Source organism: Anser anser (assembly GCF_964211835.1).
Source record: "Anser anser genome assembly, chromosome: 9".
NCBI classification, from domain to species: Eukaryota; Metazoa; Chordata; class Aves; order Anseriformes; family Anatidae; genus Anser; species Anser anser.
The window spans coordinates 14,198,607-14,213,933 of NC_139729.1; the positions used below are offsets into that span (position 1 = coordinate 14,198,607).

General features: G+C 61.8%; 1 protein-coding gene across 3 annotated transcripts; it reads right to left on the reverse strand.

Moving 5' to 3' along the window:
- Positions 1 to 684: 684 nt before the first annotated feature.
- ETV5 (ETS variant transcription factor 5) lies at positions 685 to 13,546 on the reverse strand. 3 transcript variants are annotated; one of them, XM_083848703.1, is made up of 14 exons: positions 13,422 to 13,543; positions 13,382 to 13,391; positions 12,755 to 12,891; positions 12,575 to 12,662; positions 12,375 to 12,422; positions 12,225 to 12,275; positions 7,186 to 7,315; positions 6,586 to 6,855; positions 4,936 to 5,195; positions 4,278 to 4,337; positions 3,467 to 3,535; positions 3,098 to 3,267; positions 2,554 to 2,655; positions 685 to 2,414 (listed from the first exon to the last, which is right to left on the reverse strand). In XM_083848703.1, exons 3-14 carry the CDS (start codon positions 12,797 to 12,799, stop codon positions 2,193 to 2,195), a joined length of 1,515 nt encoding a protein of 504 aa, XP_083704829.1. In that variant the 5' UTR covers positions 12,800 to 12,891; positions 13,382 to 13,391; positions 13,422 to 13,543; the 3' UTR covers positions 685 to 2,192. The 3 variants fall into 3 exon arrangements, with proteins under 3 accessions (XP_083704829.1, XP_083704828.1, XP_083704827.1); XM_083848702.1 differs by having other exon boundaries at positions 7,186 to 7,312; positions 13,382 to 13,546; XM_083848701.1 differs by having other exon boundaries at positions 13,382 to 13,545.
- Positions 13,547 to 15,327: the final 1,781 nt, after the last annotated feature.

The window sequence follows — 15,327 nt, forward strand, 5'->3', positions numbered from 1 at the left end:
CAGTGGAAGGCTTCGTGCAGGTTGCATTGGTTTCGCTGGCTAACTTTGGTCAGCTCAGGGCCACCTCAGCCAGCGGTGGGAGACGTGGCTTTATGCATGGATGACACGGGGGAGGCATCGTGCCCTGCAGCACCCACGCAAACCACAAATCCCAGTCCTCGGGTGACAAACAAGAGGCCTCAGGTTTGATTTACATGGAGCAGCTTACTCAGCTTGCCAGCTGCTAAAAGCCCAAGGAGAAGCACAGAGAGCTGTACTCTGGCTCCTGGTGCCCTTGGTGGGGTCTCAGGTTTCCGGGTGTGAGCAAAGGGGACAGACACTGCCCTACCTCCCCTGTGGCAGTGCTCAGGAGCAGGCTGTATTAAATCAGTGCCCACAGGGGAGAAACTGGCCTAGCTCAAGCAGATCCCCTAGCTGGACATGGCTTTGTGAAGGTGCTATGAGCCCTGGAGATGAGGATGGGGCAGGAGAGCCAGGCATGGGGGCTTCAGCCCTCGTCCCCTGTGCACCTCCAAGTGGTCCCAGTGGCCTCACACACAGCCCCCACATGTGACTTCCTCAAAAGCAGGTGGAGAAGCCCACCCATCCTTTTCCCCCCTCCCTGGGAAGCCCCAGTCCTCCCAGCAGCGGTGGCCCTGCCACCAGCCCACGGCGCATACCAAGCGCAGCCCTGGCAAACAGGAGGAACAGAAAGCAAGATCCTTTATTGTACACAGTACAGAACGTAATGCAGCTTTGCAGGAGATACATAGCCCTGCTCAAGTAAAGGTTATTTGAAATCAGTCCTCAGATTAACCCCTTCCTGCACCGTAGACCTGCCACACTGAGCAAATGCTTACAGCTGTCCCCAAGGTGCGGTTCCTGCGATCCAATGTTTCCCGATGGCACGGGCCACTTGTACATCACAGGGATAGCAACCAAGCCTACCGGGAGTTAATCTTCATACTTCCCCAAAAAAAAAAAAAAAAGAATGATTCAGTCCAAAAAAAAAAAATCCAAAGCTAACTAAGGAAGAGAAAAAAATTCCTATACAGCATTTACAACAAAAACATGTAGCTGGTGGGGTTACGTGTATATGAGAGGTGGAGGAGTGTGGGGAGCTGCATTGGGTAGGGGGGGACCACAGCCCAGCCCCACTGTGCTCAGAAGGGAACGAGGCTGAGCTCTTGCCCTTTCAGTCTTGGACCCCCCAGGAGCAAGGACTCAAGCAGTGAAATGGAGTGGACCAGAAACTTCAATGCCGCGGGGGCACGTGCACAGCTGGGGGCAGCCGGGGTAGCTCCCCATGCACTGCCAGCTGCCCCAGGGCACAGCAGCAGGGCTGCAGAAAATAGCTTTGCCTTAAAATACAAAAAAAATCTACAGAAAAAAAGTTTAGAAATTCTTTTTTTTTTTTTCCTAAAACATTCCAAAAAAAAAAAAAAAGGGGAGGAGGATAGTGTCATGGTCTCCTCCTCTGAAATTAAACCCATCGCACAGAGCCTGAGCTGGGGAAGAGAATTGAGGGGGGACATGGGAAAGAGGGGGGGCAGGCTAAGGGACTGTTACATTGGAGAGCAACACTCGAGGGGAATGAGGTGGGGCGGGGAGGTGTTGTCCAGGAAGAAGGCAGAAGGCTGCTCCAGCTCGGGGTGGGACACCATGCACATCAGCCCTGGGGCACGGGCACGGTGCACCCCCGGCCCGAGCCCCCCCAGACACCCCTCGCCTGTGCAAATCGAAGCCCTTTCCAACACACAAGGCAGCTACGCATATTGTGATCGATGCAAAGCAGATTGTCGTGACAATTCGCTACACAGTCACACCGTCTAGACCAGTCTCACGGGCGCTGCTGAAGCCATCGGCCGTCGCTTGCTCATGAGAAACGTGGCCTGAGTCAGAGACCTGGTGTTTAGCTCCCCTCTCCCCAAAACACCTCTGGGATGCCTGGCGGGAGGTGCCAGCCACGGGCAGTCCTACGCACTAGCCCTTGGACAGTAAGGTTGTGGACTCAGCGCTGACACACACCGGGGCTTTTAGGTTCCTCCAATTGCGCTTACAGGTAAAGGCCAGTTTGTGTGTGTGCACACGCGTTTCATCTCCTTTTTTTTTTTTTTATATAAGAAATGGCAAAAAGTATTCTTTACAAAACCATTGCCCTTATTTGCCCAAACCGGAGGTGCTAGTGCTCATCGCTGTGCCGGCCGGCCAAGTCAGTAGGCGAAGCCCTCCGCGTAGGGAAGGCCGCCGCAGTGATCCACCTCCAGGAGGTACGCGGGGCTGTCCTCGAAGTGCGTCAGCGGCAGCGTGTCCTCCTCGTTCACGTGGCAGTCGGGCTCCGCTTTCAGGAAGGGGCGCTGATTGTCGGGGTAGGCCATAGAGAAGAGGGCGTCGGGGTCGCACACGAACTTGTAGACATACCGCTCGCCAGCCACCTGCAAGCAGAACGAGCGTCAGAGGCCAGGAACGAGAGGCTGGGCCAGGCTGGTACTGGCATTGCCCCTCCTGTGGCAGGCCAGGACAGGGGGGTGATGCTGGGGATGGCCACCCCCGGGTGGGCACGGGGCCACTTGCCTTCTGCATGATGCCCTTCTCGTAGTAGTAGCGCAGGGAGCGGCTCAGCTTGTCGTAGTTCATGGCCGGACGGTTCTTCTGGATACCCCAGCGCCGCGCCACCTGGAGAGCAAAAGGCTGCAGCCGTGACAGCTCCAGCCCGTGTCTGGGCACAGGTCCCCCCCGAAAACCAAACCCCCACAGGCTCTGCCCGCCCCAGGACGCTGCTCAGGGCCCGGAGCCAGGGCACAGCCTCACCCTGGCCCCTCTGAGCCCAGCCCGCAGGTGACAGACGCGAGGGGCACTCGGGCGGTTCCGGCTGCCACGACGCAGCCGGCACAGAACCAGAGGCCAAATCAAAAGACGTTTGATTGGGGGGAGCCTGCCAGAAAAACTGCTTCACCACCACAATTTCCATGCACGGCGTAACAGACATTACGGGTAATTACCCACAGCGAGCGGCTCGGTGCCGCAGCTGCTTTCAATTGCTTCCCAAACAGCTTCTTCCTCTGCATCACCCGCGGGCGGGGAAGGGGCTGCCCCCCACCCCCCACACGCCCCATACCTCCTCGGGCTCGATCAGCTTGAACTCCATGCCGCGGCCGGTCCAGGCGATGAAGTGAGCGTTGGCGGGGTCATCCAGGAGCGTGACGAGGAACTGCCAGAGCTGCAGGGACCCCCGCCGCTGGTAGGGAGGGCCCTCGCGGTACAGGGTGGGCTCCTGCTTCACCTTACCTGCCCACAGCGAGACGGCTGGCTCAGCCCCGGGACACGGGGACACGCTCAGCCCCACAGGCACGACCGGGCCGGGGGGCCGGGAGAGGCACTGCCAGGGCACAGCAGTGACGCTGAGCGGCCTCTGCACCCAGCGGCTCCTGTGTGGGCACCCCTGGGTGCGGAGCCTGCCCCCGCCACCCCTTGGCTGGCTGCTTACCCTCCAGTCTCTCCGGTACCACACACGTGTCATCGAAGTACAATCGTGTGTCCTTTTCATACGAAAATCCTAGGGGAAAGAGCCCTCCCATTAGCATGGGGCCCCTGCCCCATCCTCACGACACCTGGCTGGGCCCAAGCCAGCTCAGAGACCCGGCGTCCCAGGGCTGGGAGCTGCCCCCTCCGCGGTTATTTCTGGCCACGCCGTCGGCTTCGTTGCCATGTCCGGCTAGCTGAGTGCAGCACAGATCTGTCCTCCCCTAACCCCAAGGAGCTGGAATAACCAAAACCCTCTTAGCAGCTATATTGGGCATGTTATCCCGGATTACACGGGGCGGCGCGTTGCTGCCATGCCCTCACAGCGCACTCCCGGTGCCAGGGCGCGAGGTGGATCATGTCCCTCACAGGTGACATGGTGCTCCCGGTATTTTTGGGGTGTCCCGTGGCTCTGCCAGACCTGATTGGGTGGTGGGAGAGGAACCACGGGGTCTGCCAGCACTGCTGGGGACCTGTCCTTAGCTACTGGGTGGCCACGAACCTTTCTCAGCTCTGAATCAGCCCCGGAGACAGAGCCCATGCTTGGCCTGCACCAGGGGATGCAACAGAACGCGGCCCCCAGGAGCCGAGCGAGCCCTCACCCCACTCCCATCCCTGCCTGTGGGGAGGGGCTTGGCACAAGGAAAACCCGAAAACCCTGGGCACAGAGAGACCCTGCCAAGGCCCTTGCAAGGGACAGGATGGAGGGATGGGGAGGGACACGGCGATGTGACCCACCCCGAAGTTCTCAGCCCCGAGCCAGGAGGCACACTCACCGTCATGGCTGCTGGGGAAGATGCCCCCCCTCATGTACGAGGACTGGCAGTTAGGCACTTCTGCAAGGGAGGAAAAGGCAGTGGTAAGCCTCACAGCACCTTCTCTCCTGGGCATCCTGTCCCTCCCCAGACTGCCTTGTGCCACCTCATGCCTATCTTTGGGGAGAAACCAGTATAATTTACAGGGGCGGGGGGCACTTGAGCAACCATGGGTGACACAGTCCACATCAGCGCACGTTTCCACCAAATTATTTGGGGCATGTGCTAAGGGAGGCAGCAAGAGCCCATGAGCAGCGCAAGGTTTCTGTCTGCCTTCCTCCCCTGCCATCTGCTCGGCTGCACCGAACCACCTCCCGCCAGCCTGAGGTCACAGTATTTTTAGGCCCTAAGGCGCTTAGAGGATTTTCCGTGATGCTCGTGGGGTTCAGCACCAGCCACCAGAAACTGCAGCAGGGTGGGCACAGGCCCTGGGGACAACCCCCTGCTGCAGCACGGAGCGCACAGTCACAGCGTGCAGCATTTGGGGAATGCCTGCATCGCCCCCTCCCTTTTAAAGAAAAGAGGGGGAAAAATAAAAAAGACAACCCTACAGCACTGCTGTTCCCTGCCTGCACGGCGCACAGATCCAACGTCACAGCCCGACCCACTTGCCACCCACCTGAGTCGATGCAGTAGTCCCTGGGCTCCTGCTTGATGCCCATGGGGGACTGGAAGCTGTGCCCGGGGGGGGCAGGCAGGCTGGGGCCGGCGTGCTCATAGAGCGGGTCGTGGTACTCCTGCTTGAATCCCTGAGCGGGGTGGGGGGTGGCAGGGCCGACGGGCTCCGACAGCTGCCGGTGGTAGACGGGGCGGCCGTCCCCGGGGACGGCAGGCTGCGGTGGGAAGGGGTGGCAGGGCTCAGACATCTGCCTCTGAAACCTGGGGGGGAAAAGGGACACGGCATCACAGAGGGGTGGCGGCGGGCACCACAGGGGCACCTGGGGTGTGTGGGGCAGCTGCTGATGGCTCGGCCAGTGGGACACCCGTCTGGGACGGGGGCATCACGCAGCAGTGCCATGGGTTCCCCAGCCGAGGGATGGGGACCCTCAGCTGGGTGAGCAGGAAGGCGCAGGGGCCACCCCCAACACACAGAGCACCCCTCAGATAACGCTTGGATGCTTGGATAAAAGCACGGGAAACAAAAACAAACCCCCGTTAATTAGAAATAAACCCAGCCCGGAGGCAGTGGGGCGGCACCACGGTGAGGCAGAGCCGCGCGGGGCCCGAGGACGCTGCAGCCATGCAGGCTCTTATGCAAAGCCAAATCCCCTGCGCAGCGCCGCAGAGCCAGCTGGCCGCTAATCTGCTGGGATTAAACCTCGCGCGGGGCGGTGGGAGCACTATTTTCAGCCAGAGGCACCGGTGCCCTCCGCCCAGGCTCTGTGCTACCACGGGGTACGGGACCATCCCGAGGGGGTGCTGCTGCCGCGTCCCCTGCCCGGCCCAGCACCTTGAAAGGCGATCTCCGCGCGCCCGGTCCTTTCGGGGCCGCCGCACGCCATTTGGCTTTGTAACCAGATCCCCCCCAGCTGACGGGCTGGGATTACTCCATTTCCGACCCGCGTCCCCCTGCCCTTCCTGAGTGAAACCCAAGCCCCGTGATGGTATGGCGCTTCCAGATGGGTCACGGCCAGCCCCCCGCATAGCTCGAAGGTCGCCCGGAGCCGAGCTCTGTGCCGGGGCCAGCTGCTGCCCCCCTTTGCTTGGGGAGGGATGCGCGTCCTGGGCGCCCACTGCGTGCCCCAAGGGGACACCCCGATGGCGCTGCCACAGGATGAAGCCAGAGCTTGATGAGGAAGGGAGAAGCAGGGTGTCTCCCTTGCAGCCTCTAAATCCTCCTCTCCCCTCTCCAAATCACCCCAAGGGCAACATGACACCCGTCCTGCAGCTGGCTGATGAGGGTGAGGGGCCACAGTGCCAGCCAGGGTGGGAGCAAGAATTAAAAGAAATCCCCTGCACCAAGATGGCACCCAAAATCCTAATATGGCTCAGCACGCCGAGCCAGCCAGTCCACCGGGGGGCCAGGAGGTCTCAGCAGGAGGATTCACAGCCTGTGCCCTGGGCTGCTGGTACAGCAGCTCTTTGCTCTTCAGCCACATCCCAGTGCGGAGCACCTCGCACACACTGCACCAGCGCGACGGCTGTACCCCAGCCCCGTGGCACCGGTTCCTAGGAGCCCCAAAACACTGCAACCCCAGCAAAGTGCAAGGGGACGAGGGGACGAGTGCCCCGCCTCCCCCCCCACAGCTGGAAGGCCGCCGATCCTTACCTGTGCTCTGCGGGGTATTGGTTTTCCGACATCATCTTTGGCATGTGCATGGGCTGGTGAGGCGGCCGCGGCACCGCAAAGGTTTGCTGCCTCTGCTCGTGCAGCGGGCGCGGGGCGGGCACAGCGCTGCGGAGCGGGGCCGCTGGGGCGCCATGGGCAGCCGCCTGCACCGCCGGGGCCGGCAGGGAGGATCCTGGCTGCGTGGGGGACACCGGCGTGGCGGGCGGCGTTAATGGCTTGAACCCAGCGGGGGGCTTCCTGTCGTAGGCACTGCAGGGGGCAAGAGGGGGCGGTGACGATGGTGCTGGTGGCTCCAAGATAAAGCTAACGCGGCCGGATGGGTGGCATCCCCGAGGGAACCGCAGTACAGCCCTCACCCTCCCAGCACCCATAGCTTGACCACCCAGAAGGGGCTCCCCCTCTGTCCTCAGTGCCACAGGGGTCCCCAAATTCCTGCCGGCTCCAGTGCAGACATCCAGTGCTGTGGGGGGCACACGCCGATGGGATGCTCCCTGCCACCCGGCCCCATCTGCTGGGCTTCTGAGAGGGTGCCAGAAGCAGCCTGTGCTGCCTGGAGGGGTTTCGCCTCCGGCGACCTACCAGCAGTTGTAGAGGCACTTGTCTCCATAGCTGGCACAGAGAGCCTGCTCGTGGCTGCAGGCCGACAGCTCCGAGGAAGGGCTGTGCAGCTCCCGCTTGATCTTGGCCGGAGGTGGGGCGTGCAGGACTACTGGAACGAGAGAGAGGAGGAGGAGGAGGAAGAGGAGGAGGACAAGGTCACCGTGTGTTCCCGGCCCTGGCTCCACCGCCACGGATTCTGACCCAGCGCGGGAGCAGGCGATGGGTGCTGCCAGCCCTGGGGAGCATCCTCTTGGGTGCTGGGGGTTCAGGTGGCGATGCCCCCCTGAGGCAGCACAGCCCCGGGGCCGGGAGCATCAGACAACCACAACAGGCTGGAGGCCCTGCAGGTCCGTCCTCCTGGCCCATATGTGCCAGCAGACCAAGCCATGATGGCAGGGAGGGCAGAGGTGCCGCCAGCACACAAACCCCACAGCAAGGGCATCCAGACCCAAACCCCTCCCGCGAGGGGCGATGAGCCTGGCAGTGCAGCGTCACGCTGCCCTCTGCCTGTCCCCTCAGCCGCTGCACACTGTGTCTGCAACGAGCACAAGCTCTGTTCCCACCGGCACCTTCGGTAGCTCCATGGTTTGAGTGGGAGATGCAGGCAGGGAAAGCTGGCACAAGCTCTCTTGGCTCCAAACTAGCGGGGCAGAGCTGTGGCGAGGAGCGGCAAGCAGCCAGCTGGCAGCCCCACATCTCCTGGGCGCAGCCTCGTCACCAAGGGGACACAGCCCAGGACCACCAGGGGACAGGGGAGGAGAGACATGGTGTTACGAGTCCGAGGGGCAAATGGGCTGTTAAACTCCAAGACATCTCCTCCCACAGCACCGCCAGGCCCGCTCCCTATATATACGCTTTTTAAATGGGGCAATATATGCTTAACCTCTTTAATCTAAAATCGGACACTCTAGGAAAGGGAAAGCGTGGCCGAGATCTTTACCTAAACCATGCCTGAACCGGAGAGCCAAGACCAATCGGAAGTAGAGTATTAGCTTCGTGAGAAGTCTAAACACAGCCCAGTTACGCCAGAGAGGAGCGAATAGCTCCAGGACAACTGTTCACAGCTTGCCAGGTAATTAGCTGCTCCCCTAATTTGTCAAAACCTTTAAAGAGCTGCTGATCCCCCCCAGCCCCCCCCCAAGCAGCCCAGCACAGCTGGTACCAAGGGCATAAAAAACTCCAGGGAGTATTTGAAACACGAAGCCCAGGCTGAGCGAGCACAGCCCCTACGCTCCCTGGAACCCCCCCCGGGAGACAGATTTTTCCCCCCCCAGCCCCTCCCCAGGAGCGAGGCCGGGCTGCTCCCGAGCATTTCCAGTGTTAGCGGGGGCCAGCGCAGAGGCTGCGAAGCCCAGGCACCCCGCGAGGCACGGGAAAGCAGAGGGGAAACTTGCTTTGGAAGGGCTCCAGCCGCCTATCGCGGGCATGTTTCTCCCTAACAGTCTCCGTGTTGTTCGAGCAGGGTTGTTTTTCCGCCAGCCGCACAATGGGGTCTGGTTATTCATTGAAGAAAAAAAAAAAAAAAAAACCTCTCCGAGCAGGCACCACCCTCCATTCACAAACAATTTGGAGCGCTCCATTCATGCGGTTGGGGAAAAAAAAAAAAGACAGAAAGAAAGAAAAATTTCCCCAGAGCTTAGCGCTGCCATTCAAGAAAAGGGAAACGATCCTTCAGATCATAACAGAGACCAGCTGGCTGCGCCGCGCAGCCCGGACTTTGTGCAACGTTTGGATTCCTTACACAAACACCGCGGGGCTGGCTCGCGCTCCTCACCATGCTGCCTTTCCGCCAAGTTCATTCAAAGCCCAGGCGATTGTGCAAGGCGCTGGGGCCGGAACGCCCTTCGGCGAGAGCGGGGAACGAGGAGAAAGACAAAATAAACGCGGGCGGCCGCTCGGGGAAAGCGTCACTCGGCCACGGCTTGCACCGAGCTGCCTTTGGGTCCCCGGCCCCGCCAGGCGCTGCTCTCCTGCCCCAGAGCCCAAGCAGCCCACGGGGTGTGGTATCTGAGTTTTGGTTCCCTGCTGGCAAGGAAGAACGTGCCGTGACTGACTTCGGTTTTCTGAGTGCTGAGTGGGAAAGGTACGCCCTGCGCCAGCACCCGGTGCCGCAAAGGCACGGCAGGAGCACAAGCGCTCTGAACCTCTTCGTTCCTCTGCTCCTCGCTGTAATTAAAAGCTAAAAAACCTAACGGAGGGAGCGGCTCGGAGGTTCACCCATTCCGGGACTTGGTCATGTGGAGGGGACACCCCAAAGCTGTTCGGGGCTGCCAGGGCTCTGAGCCTTGAGCCCCGATTTGGATGGCAGACGGTGAGCTTCGAGGACAGCAGCTCTGCTGCTGCTAGCACCCGCTGCCCACGGAGATGGGAAGTGACCGAAGCCCCACTCCCAGCACGGCCACCAGCTCGGGGACCTCGACACCCACTCCGGCCATCGCCGTGGGCACCGAGCTCTCCGCCAGCCCCTCTGTCCCACCGCGCCAGGCACCGCTGGAGCAGGACGCACCCAAGGTCACGCCAGGAGAGGAGCCAGAAATAGAAGCTGCGCTCCTGCTTTCCTTTGTTTAAACAATCCTTCCTCGGAAACAAGCCTCCTTCTTTAATTTCGGCGTGTACGAAAACCCACTCCACGCCCTGCTCACCACTTTAGCTACAAACCATCCCTGCAGGGGGACAAAAGTCCCCAGGGACCAACCTCTCCCCCCAGGAAAACTAGGGACACCCCTCAGGACCTTCACACCTTGCGTCTGCAGGGGAAAAAAAAAAAATAAAGCCTCTCAATGCTTGCTTTCCACAGCACAATCCTATCTCTCCCTGATTATTTTAACAACTGATCAAGATACCACACTATGCACATATTCTTCTTGCCAGGGCATGAGGACAAGGGACACAGGACAGAGGACAAGGGACACAGGCTGTGTTAGCCTGCATGCCAGCCCCTACCTACACCTGGCCAGGGAGGTGGGTGGCACGCACAGCTTGCTCATCCTTGCAGGAGGGTCTGCTTCTCCAGCGCTGTGCCTGTCCCCACCAGGGAAATTGCCCCACCAGGAACGGGAGCTGCCCCTCCGCCTGGATGCCCCAGAACCCAAAGGGCAGCTCTGGGGAGTCCCTTATCTCCTGGGTGGCTTAAAAAGCACCAAATCCAGCCTCTCGCGGCTCCACCAAGGGCACCGAAGGCAACACACACTTTATTCAGAGGAGCCCTGCTTTCCCCGTCCCCATGGACAGGTTTTTTCCCCAGCACAAGGGGCTGCAGGCGACGATATGCTGCCTGCCACCCGTGCGTGCGTTGGTGCCAAACCCCAGCTCCGAGCCCGTTCCTGCAGAAAGCCCCAACCTGCGAGCAGGCAGCCAGCGCGCTACGTGGGGGTTCGGCAGGGCGAGAGCAGTGCTGCAGCTCGGAGCGCCGCCGGTACCTGGCCCAGCACACGTGGGCCATAGGCTCAGAGCTGAGCGGGACCTGTCCCTCACGGTCACCCCCTGAGCTGCAGCGCTGGTCGGGGACTCGACGGAGGAGCTGGGCTCCCTGTCTTGCGGACAGAGCACCACCATGCCCCCCAGGAGCTGCTGCCGAGCCCCACAAGTCTCTGTGTGCAGGAGCACTCAGCCGAAGTCCCCCGGCCAAACGCTGGAGAAAAAATCCCCCAGCCCGACAGTGAGGGAAACCTCTGCTTTATCTCCCCAGGAGAGTTCAGGAAGGTTATCGGAGTGTGAAGTCACGCAGGGACATCGCCTTCCAAGCGACAACATCATTTCAACACGGGGGCTGCAGAGGCCGAGCAGGTTAAAAGAACGTTTAAAAGCCTCGACCAAATGCTTTTTCCTCCCTGCATCGCCCAGAAAAGTTTGTCTCCTCTCTCTGAGCTCTTCAGGTTACAAGGAAACAAGAGACTGCCAAAAGGCACTGGAAACAGCTCCAGCTCTCCGAGCCGCCCTCCCACGCACGCTGCAGTTTGCACTGCTCCGAGCAAGAGCTGACGGGCTGCACCAGGATGTCAACAGCGAGCCGCGTTTCTGACTCCGGGCTTGCCTTTTATCTCAGGGGAGAAATGGGGGGTGGGGGGGGGGAAGCGCATCTGAAACTTGGGCTGTCTGGAACAGTTTAATGGCAAGCTTCCCACTCAGAAGTAATCAAAGGGCAATAATTAACATGCGTTTACTGTAGTATAAGATACTCTGCTGCATGCTGTGACAAAGCTGGAATGAGAAATCTGTTCGACTGCAGGCTAAATTTGATTTCCTTTAAGTTCTGCGGCTGTCTGGTTCAGCAGCAGAAGGCAGCTAGGAACACTAGGCTGCTACTTCTGCTCCCCAGGTAACAACTGAACACATCCTGACCCCCCCCAAGCCTTCAGTGCCAGGACTGTCGGCACCGAGCCTGCTGCAAGCCCGACACACCATTAACTGCACACCAGCCCCTGCCCTGGCCGCTGACTGGTTTGGGCAATGAACCACGACTAGGAAAAAGCTCGCTCTCTATTATGCAATTCAAGAGGGACTGCATTTTCACTGGCCTCCTTTTTTAAACGTGCTTGCTTGCCAGAGATTAATGCTGCTTAAAGCAGCTCAAGTTTCACCGCTCAGGTCTGCTCTTGCCAACAGCACTAGGCCAGGACTGCAAAAAGCTCCAGAAACTGCAGAGATTGTGGCTAACCAACAAGCCCAGCACGGGCTCTCCCATCCACTTGAAAAGGAAAAGCAGCATTTATAAGCAAATCAGCGTTACTAGGAACAAGCAGCGAGTCTCGGAGGAGCCCAGAGATCAGTTAGAGATATTTCCGTGCGGTTGGCTATAGTTTTCCCCGTTATGAGATGCAGGGCACTGCGAGCCTTGTCTTCACGAGCCCAAGCAGCACAGACACACACGTGCTTTCTCCCCAGAGGCAGAGAGCTTCAGGGTTTCAGATTCGGCAGCAGCCGCTCCCCAAGGAAGCGACCCCAAAGCAAGCACGATGTTTTGCACAGGCAGCTCAACGCTTCCACCCCCGAGAACAAAAGCCATAACCAGTACTTACAGTTGTCAGACTGGAAATCGGGGACAAATTGTTCGTCGTCGGGGACCTGAGCTAAAAAAATAAAAAAATAAAGGTTTTATAGCACTTTCAGTTCTCAAAAAATGCTCGTGCAGAGATTTTACACGGCAAAAGGCGGAGGTGAAGACTTGCCTTCAGCTAGCCAGGCCTCTTGGAGCTGGCTGAGATCCTGGAAGAGCTCTGGAACAGAGTGAAAGACTTAGGCACTCGACAGAAAAATAAATAAAACGGCCGCTATTTGCGGAATTATCTCTCTAAGCCAACAAGCCCAAGGAGAGCTGTCTCGTAAGGACCCAGTGAGGGCACAGGGACCCGCGGGCAGCCCTGCTCACCTTCCGAGTCGTGGGCCAGGTCGGTCTCCAAAAACTTCCTTTTCCTGTCGGACCCCAGCCGGCCTCGGCCCTCCTCGGTGCACGACTTCTGCAAGGACGAGGGCGTGAGCAGCCCGGGGGGGCGGGGGGCAGCCACGGGAGCCCCCAGGGACCGGGGAGGGGGGCATGGGGCAAACTTACCCCGGGGCCCATGAAGGGAACCTGCTGGTCGTAGAAGCCATCCATGGTGCGGGGCAGGCGGACAGTGCCCCCGGCACGCTCAGCATCGACACCAGCCCGGGAAGGGGGCTCCCGCCTGGGCTCCGGCAGGTGCGAGTCTGCGGGGTAAGGAGGGGGGGGGCGGGAAGCGGAGATCTCAGGACCCGTCCCCGAGCTTTGCCGCCCCCAGGGCTGGCCGGGGGCCGGTGCGGGCCCGCCGTAGCCCCCCGCTGCGTGATGTCACCGGATTTCTATAGAGACGGCCGTGACATCACGCGCCGCGGGCAGGGCGGCCCCGAGCTCCCGTTGGCCCCGAGCTCCCGGCTCCGCCGCCGCCGCCGCTCCCCCGTTGGCCCCCCCCCCGGCCCCGCCGGTGCTCGGCGCTGCAGGGCCGCGCCGCAGCCGGGCCCGTTCCCACGCCGCCCCATTCATAAACTCCGCCCCCTCCTTCCTCCTCCTCCTCCTCCTCCTCCTCCCCCCCCCCCCCGCCTCCTCCCCCTCCTCCCCTCGCTGGCGCGCGCCCCCCGCCATTCACCCCGCGCCATTCATAAACACCGCCCCCGCCCCGCGCCGGGCCCCGCGGAGCTGCACGGGCCGTCGTGGGCTCACCCGCTGCAGGCGGGGCCGGGGCCGGGGCCGGGGCCGGGGCCGGGGCCGGGGCCGGGGCCGGGGCCGGGATGAGCCTCGGGAAGCGCCACTCCTCGCCCGGGCACCGGGCACCGCGCTGCCGCTCTGCGCCGGCCCCCAGCCCCCGAGCGAGCGGCCCCCGCCGCGCCCCGCCCAGCGCCGCTTGTTTACCCTCGGCACCGCCCAATGGGGCGCCGCCGCCCCGGCCTCCTCGCCCGCCGATTGGCCGGAGCGCGGCCGAGAGCCCGCCCCCGCGCCGCTCCCAGGGCCCCATTGAGGCCGGCGGGGTGGGAGGGGCGCGCGGCAGCCAATGGGCGCGGCGCGATTTGCGTGGCCCCGCCGAGGCCGTTTTTCATTCATAAAAAAATAGAAAGGGGGAAGGGGCCGGCGGGCGGGGCGGGGGCAGCTCGGCGCTTAAAGGGGCCGCCGCCTGCCCTGGGGGGGCCGAAGGGGGGCACTGGGGGGGGGGTGGGACGGCCCGGGGGCCGGGTCCGGGTCCGGGGTGCCCGTACCTCGTGGCTGAGCACCTGCCGCAGAGCCCTGCAGTTGGGTGGGCTGCAGGCCTCACGCTGCGTGTGCGTCCCTGTGCTGGTGGGGGTGCTCTGCGGGGGGGGCTCTCCCTGCAGGAGGGGTCTCCCTACCAGCCCCCTCCCCTCAGCCTGGCCTGAGCCGCTCCGAGTGCCCGCTTGTGCTTTTTTTTCCCGTCCAGGCAGCCTGCAGCCGAGGCTGCCTTTGAGAGGGAGCCTTTGGAGGGGCCCGTGGGAAGCAATTCCCACCTGGGTGGGCTCTGGGGCCGTGGGAAGGGCAGAGCAGGGGCACCCGGGAGAGAAGGCTTCTCTGCAAGTAGGTCAAAACCCCCTTTGCCAAACAGACGGGGGACCTGCGGCCCTCAGACAGCCCTCCTAGGATTGCCAGGGGCTCGGAGGTCTGGCCGCCAGCTCAGGACAGAGCCATGCAGCCATGGGTTGCCCGTATCCCCACCGCAGCATTTCCTGGCCGGGTGCCTCAGTTTCCCCATCTCTACGCAGCCGTTTGCACAGCAATCTGCTGCCACGCTCCAGGACCCCTGACCTGTGCGAGGGTCCGCTGTTGTTGCAGAGCAAGACTGAGACAATCCCCTGTTGGGAAGGGTAAATGGAGGGAGAGCTCAGCAGTTGCCGTCCCTCTCGGACTGGGGAGGAGTGGGGCCTCCTGCCTGCATCCCAGCAGGGTGCCCGGACCTTTGGGAGCCTCTCCGCACGGCCTGGCCCTGGCTACTTGGAAATCCTCAGGGGGTCATGGGGTTGCGGGTGCCCCGGCACGGCTGCCCAGCACATCTTAGGAATTTTCCTGTGGCTGTTGGCATAGTGGGGAGCTTCTGGAATCCTCCAGGGCCACCACTGCTCCCCAGGGATGATGCTGGGAGCTGCAGGCGCTTCGTCTCTTCGCCGTGCCCTGCGTGGAACAGGGGAGCCGCCACGGTGCCCCAGCAGCGAGGTGCCTGCGTGCTGGGGACACGTGTGGGGGGTGCTCCCGGGGGGCTCTGCAGGAGCCGGCGCTCTCACGTTCCCCCCGCGTGTGGGCAAGAAGGATTCAATCACCGCCGGTAAAATCAGCAGCTGACGTGCAGTCGGGCAGGCGGCGAAAGCACGGGCAGGCAGCACGCTGTGCTGCTGGGGATGAGCCGGGTCGCAGGCAGACGTGGGCAGAACTGGGACCCCCGGCAGCCCTGGTGGCTGCTGCAGAGGAGGGGGGAGCACCCTGGGGGCCAGCTGGCCCTGCCCTTCCCTCCAGGCTGCACCCGAGCAGGGCCAGGTGCCAGGGTGCCCTGGGGTCTCCTCGTGGTGCCTTGGGAAAAGCTGAAGCGCCCGAGCAGCCCCGATCGAGAGAGGGATGGTGACCTGGTGACCGGTGCCTGCTAAACTTAGAACCTACTCAGAAAAAAACAA

Coding starts and splice junctions, on each gene's coding strand:
- ETV5 (XM_083848701.1), bottom strand. CDS start 12,799: ATGGATGGCTTCTACGACCAGCAGGTTCCCTTCATGGGCCCCGGG. Junction 12,663..12,754: donor TTCCCTTCATGGGCCCCGGG/GTAAGTTTGCCC, acceptor TCGTCCTTGCAG/AAGTCGTGCACCGAGGAGGG. Junction 5,196..6,585: donor CAATACCCCGCAGAGCACAG/GTAAGGATCGGC, acceptor TTTCCCCCCCAG/GTTTCAGAGGCAGATGTCTG.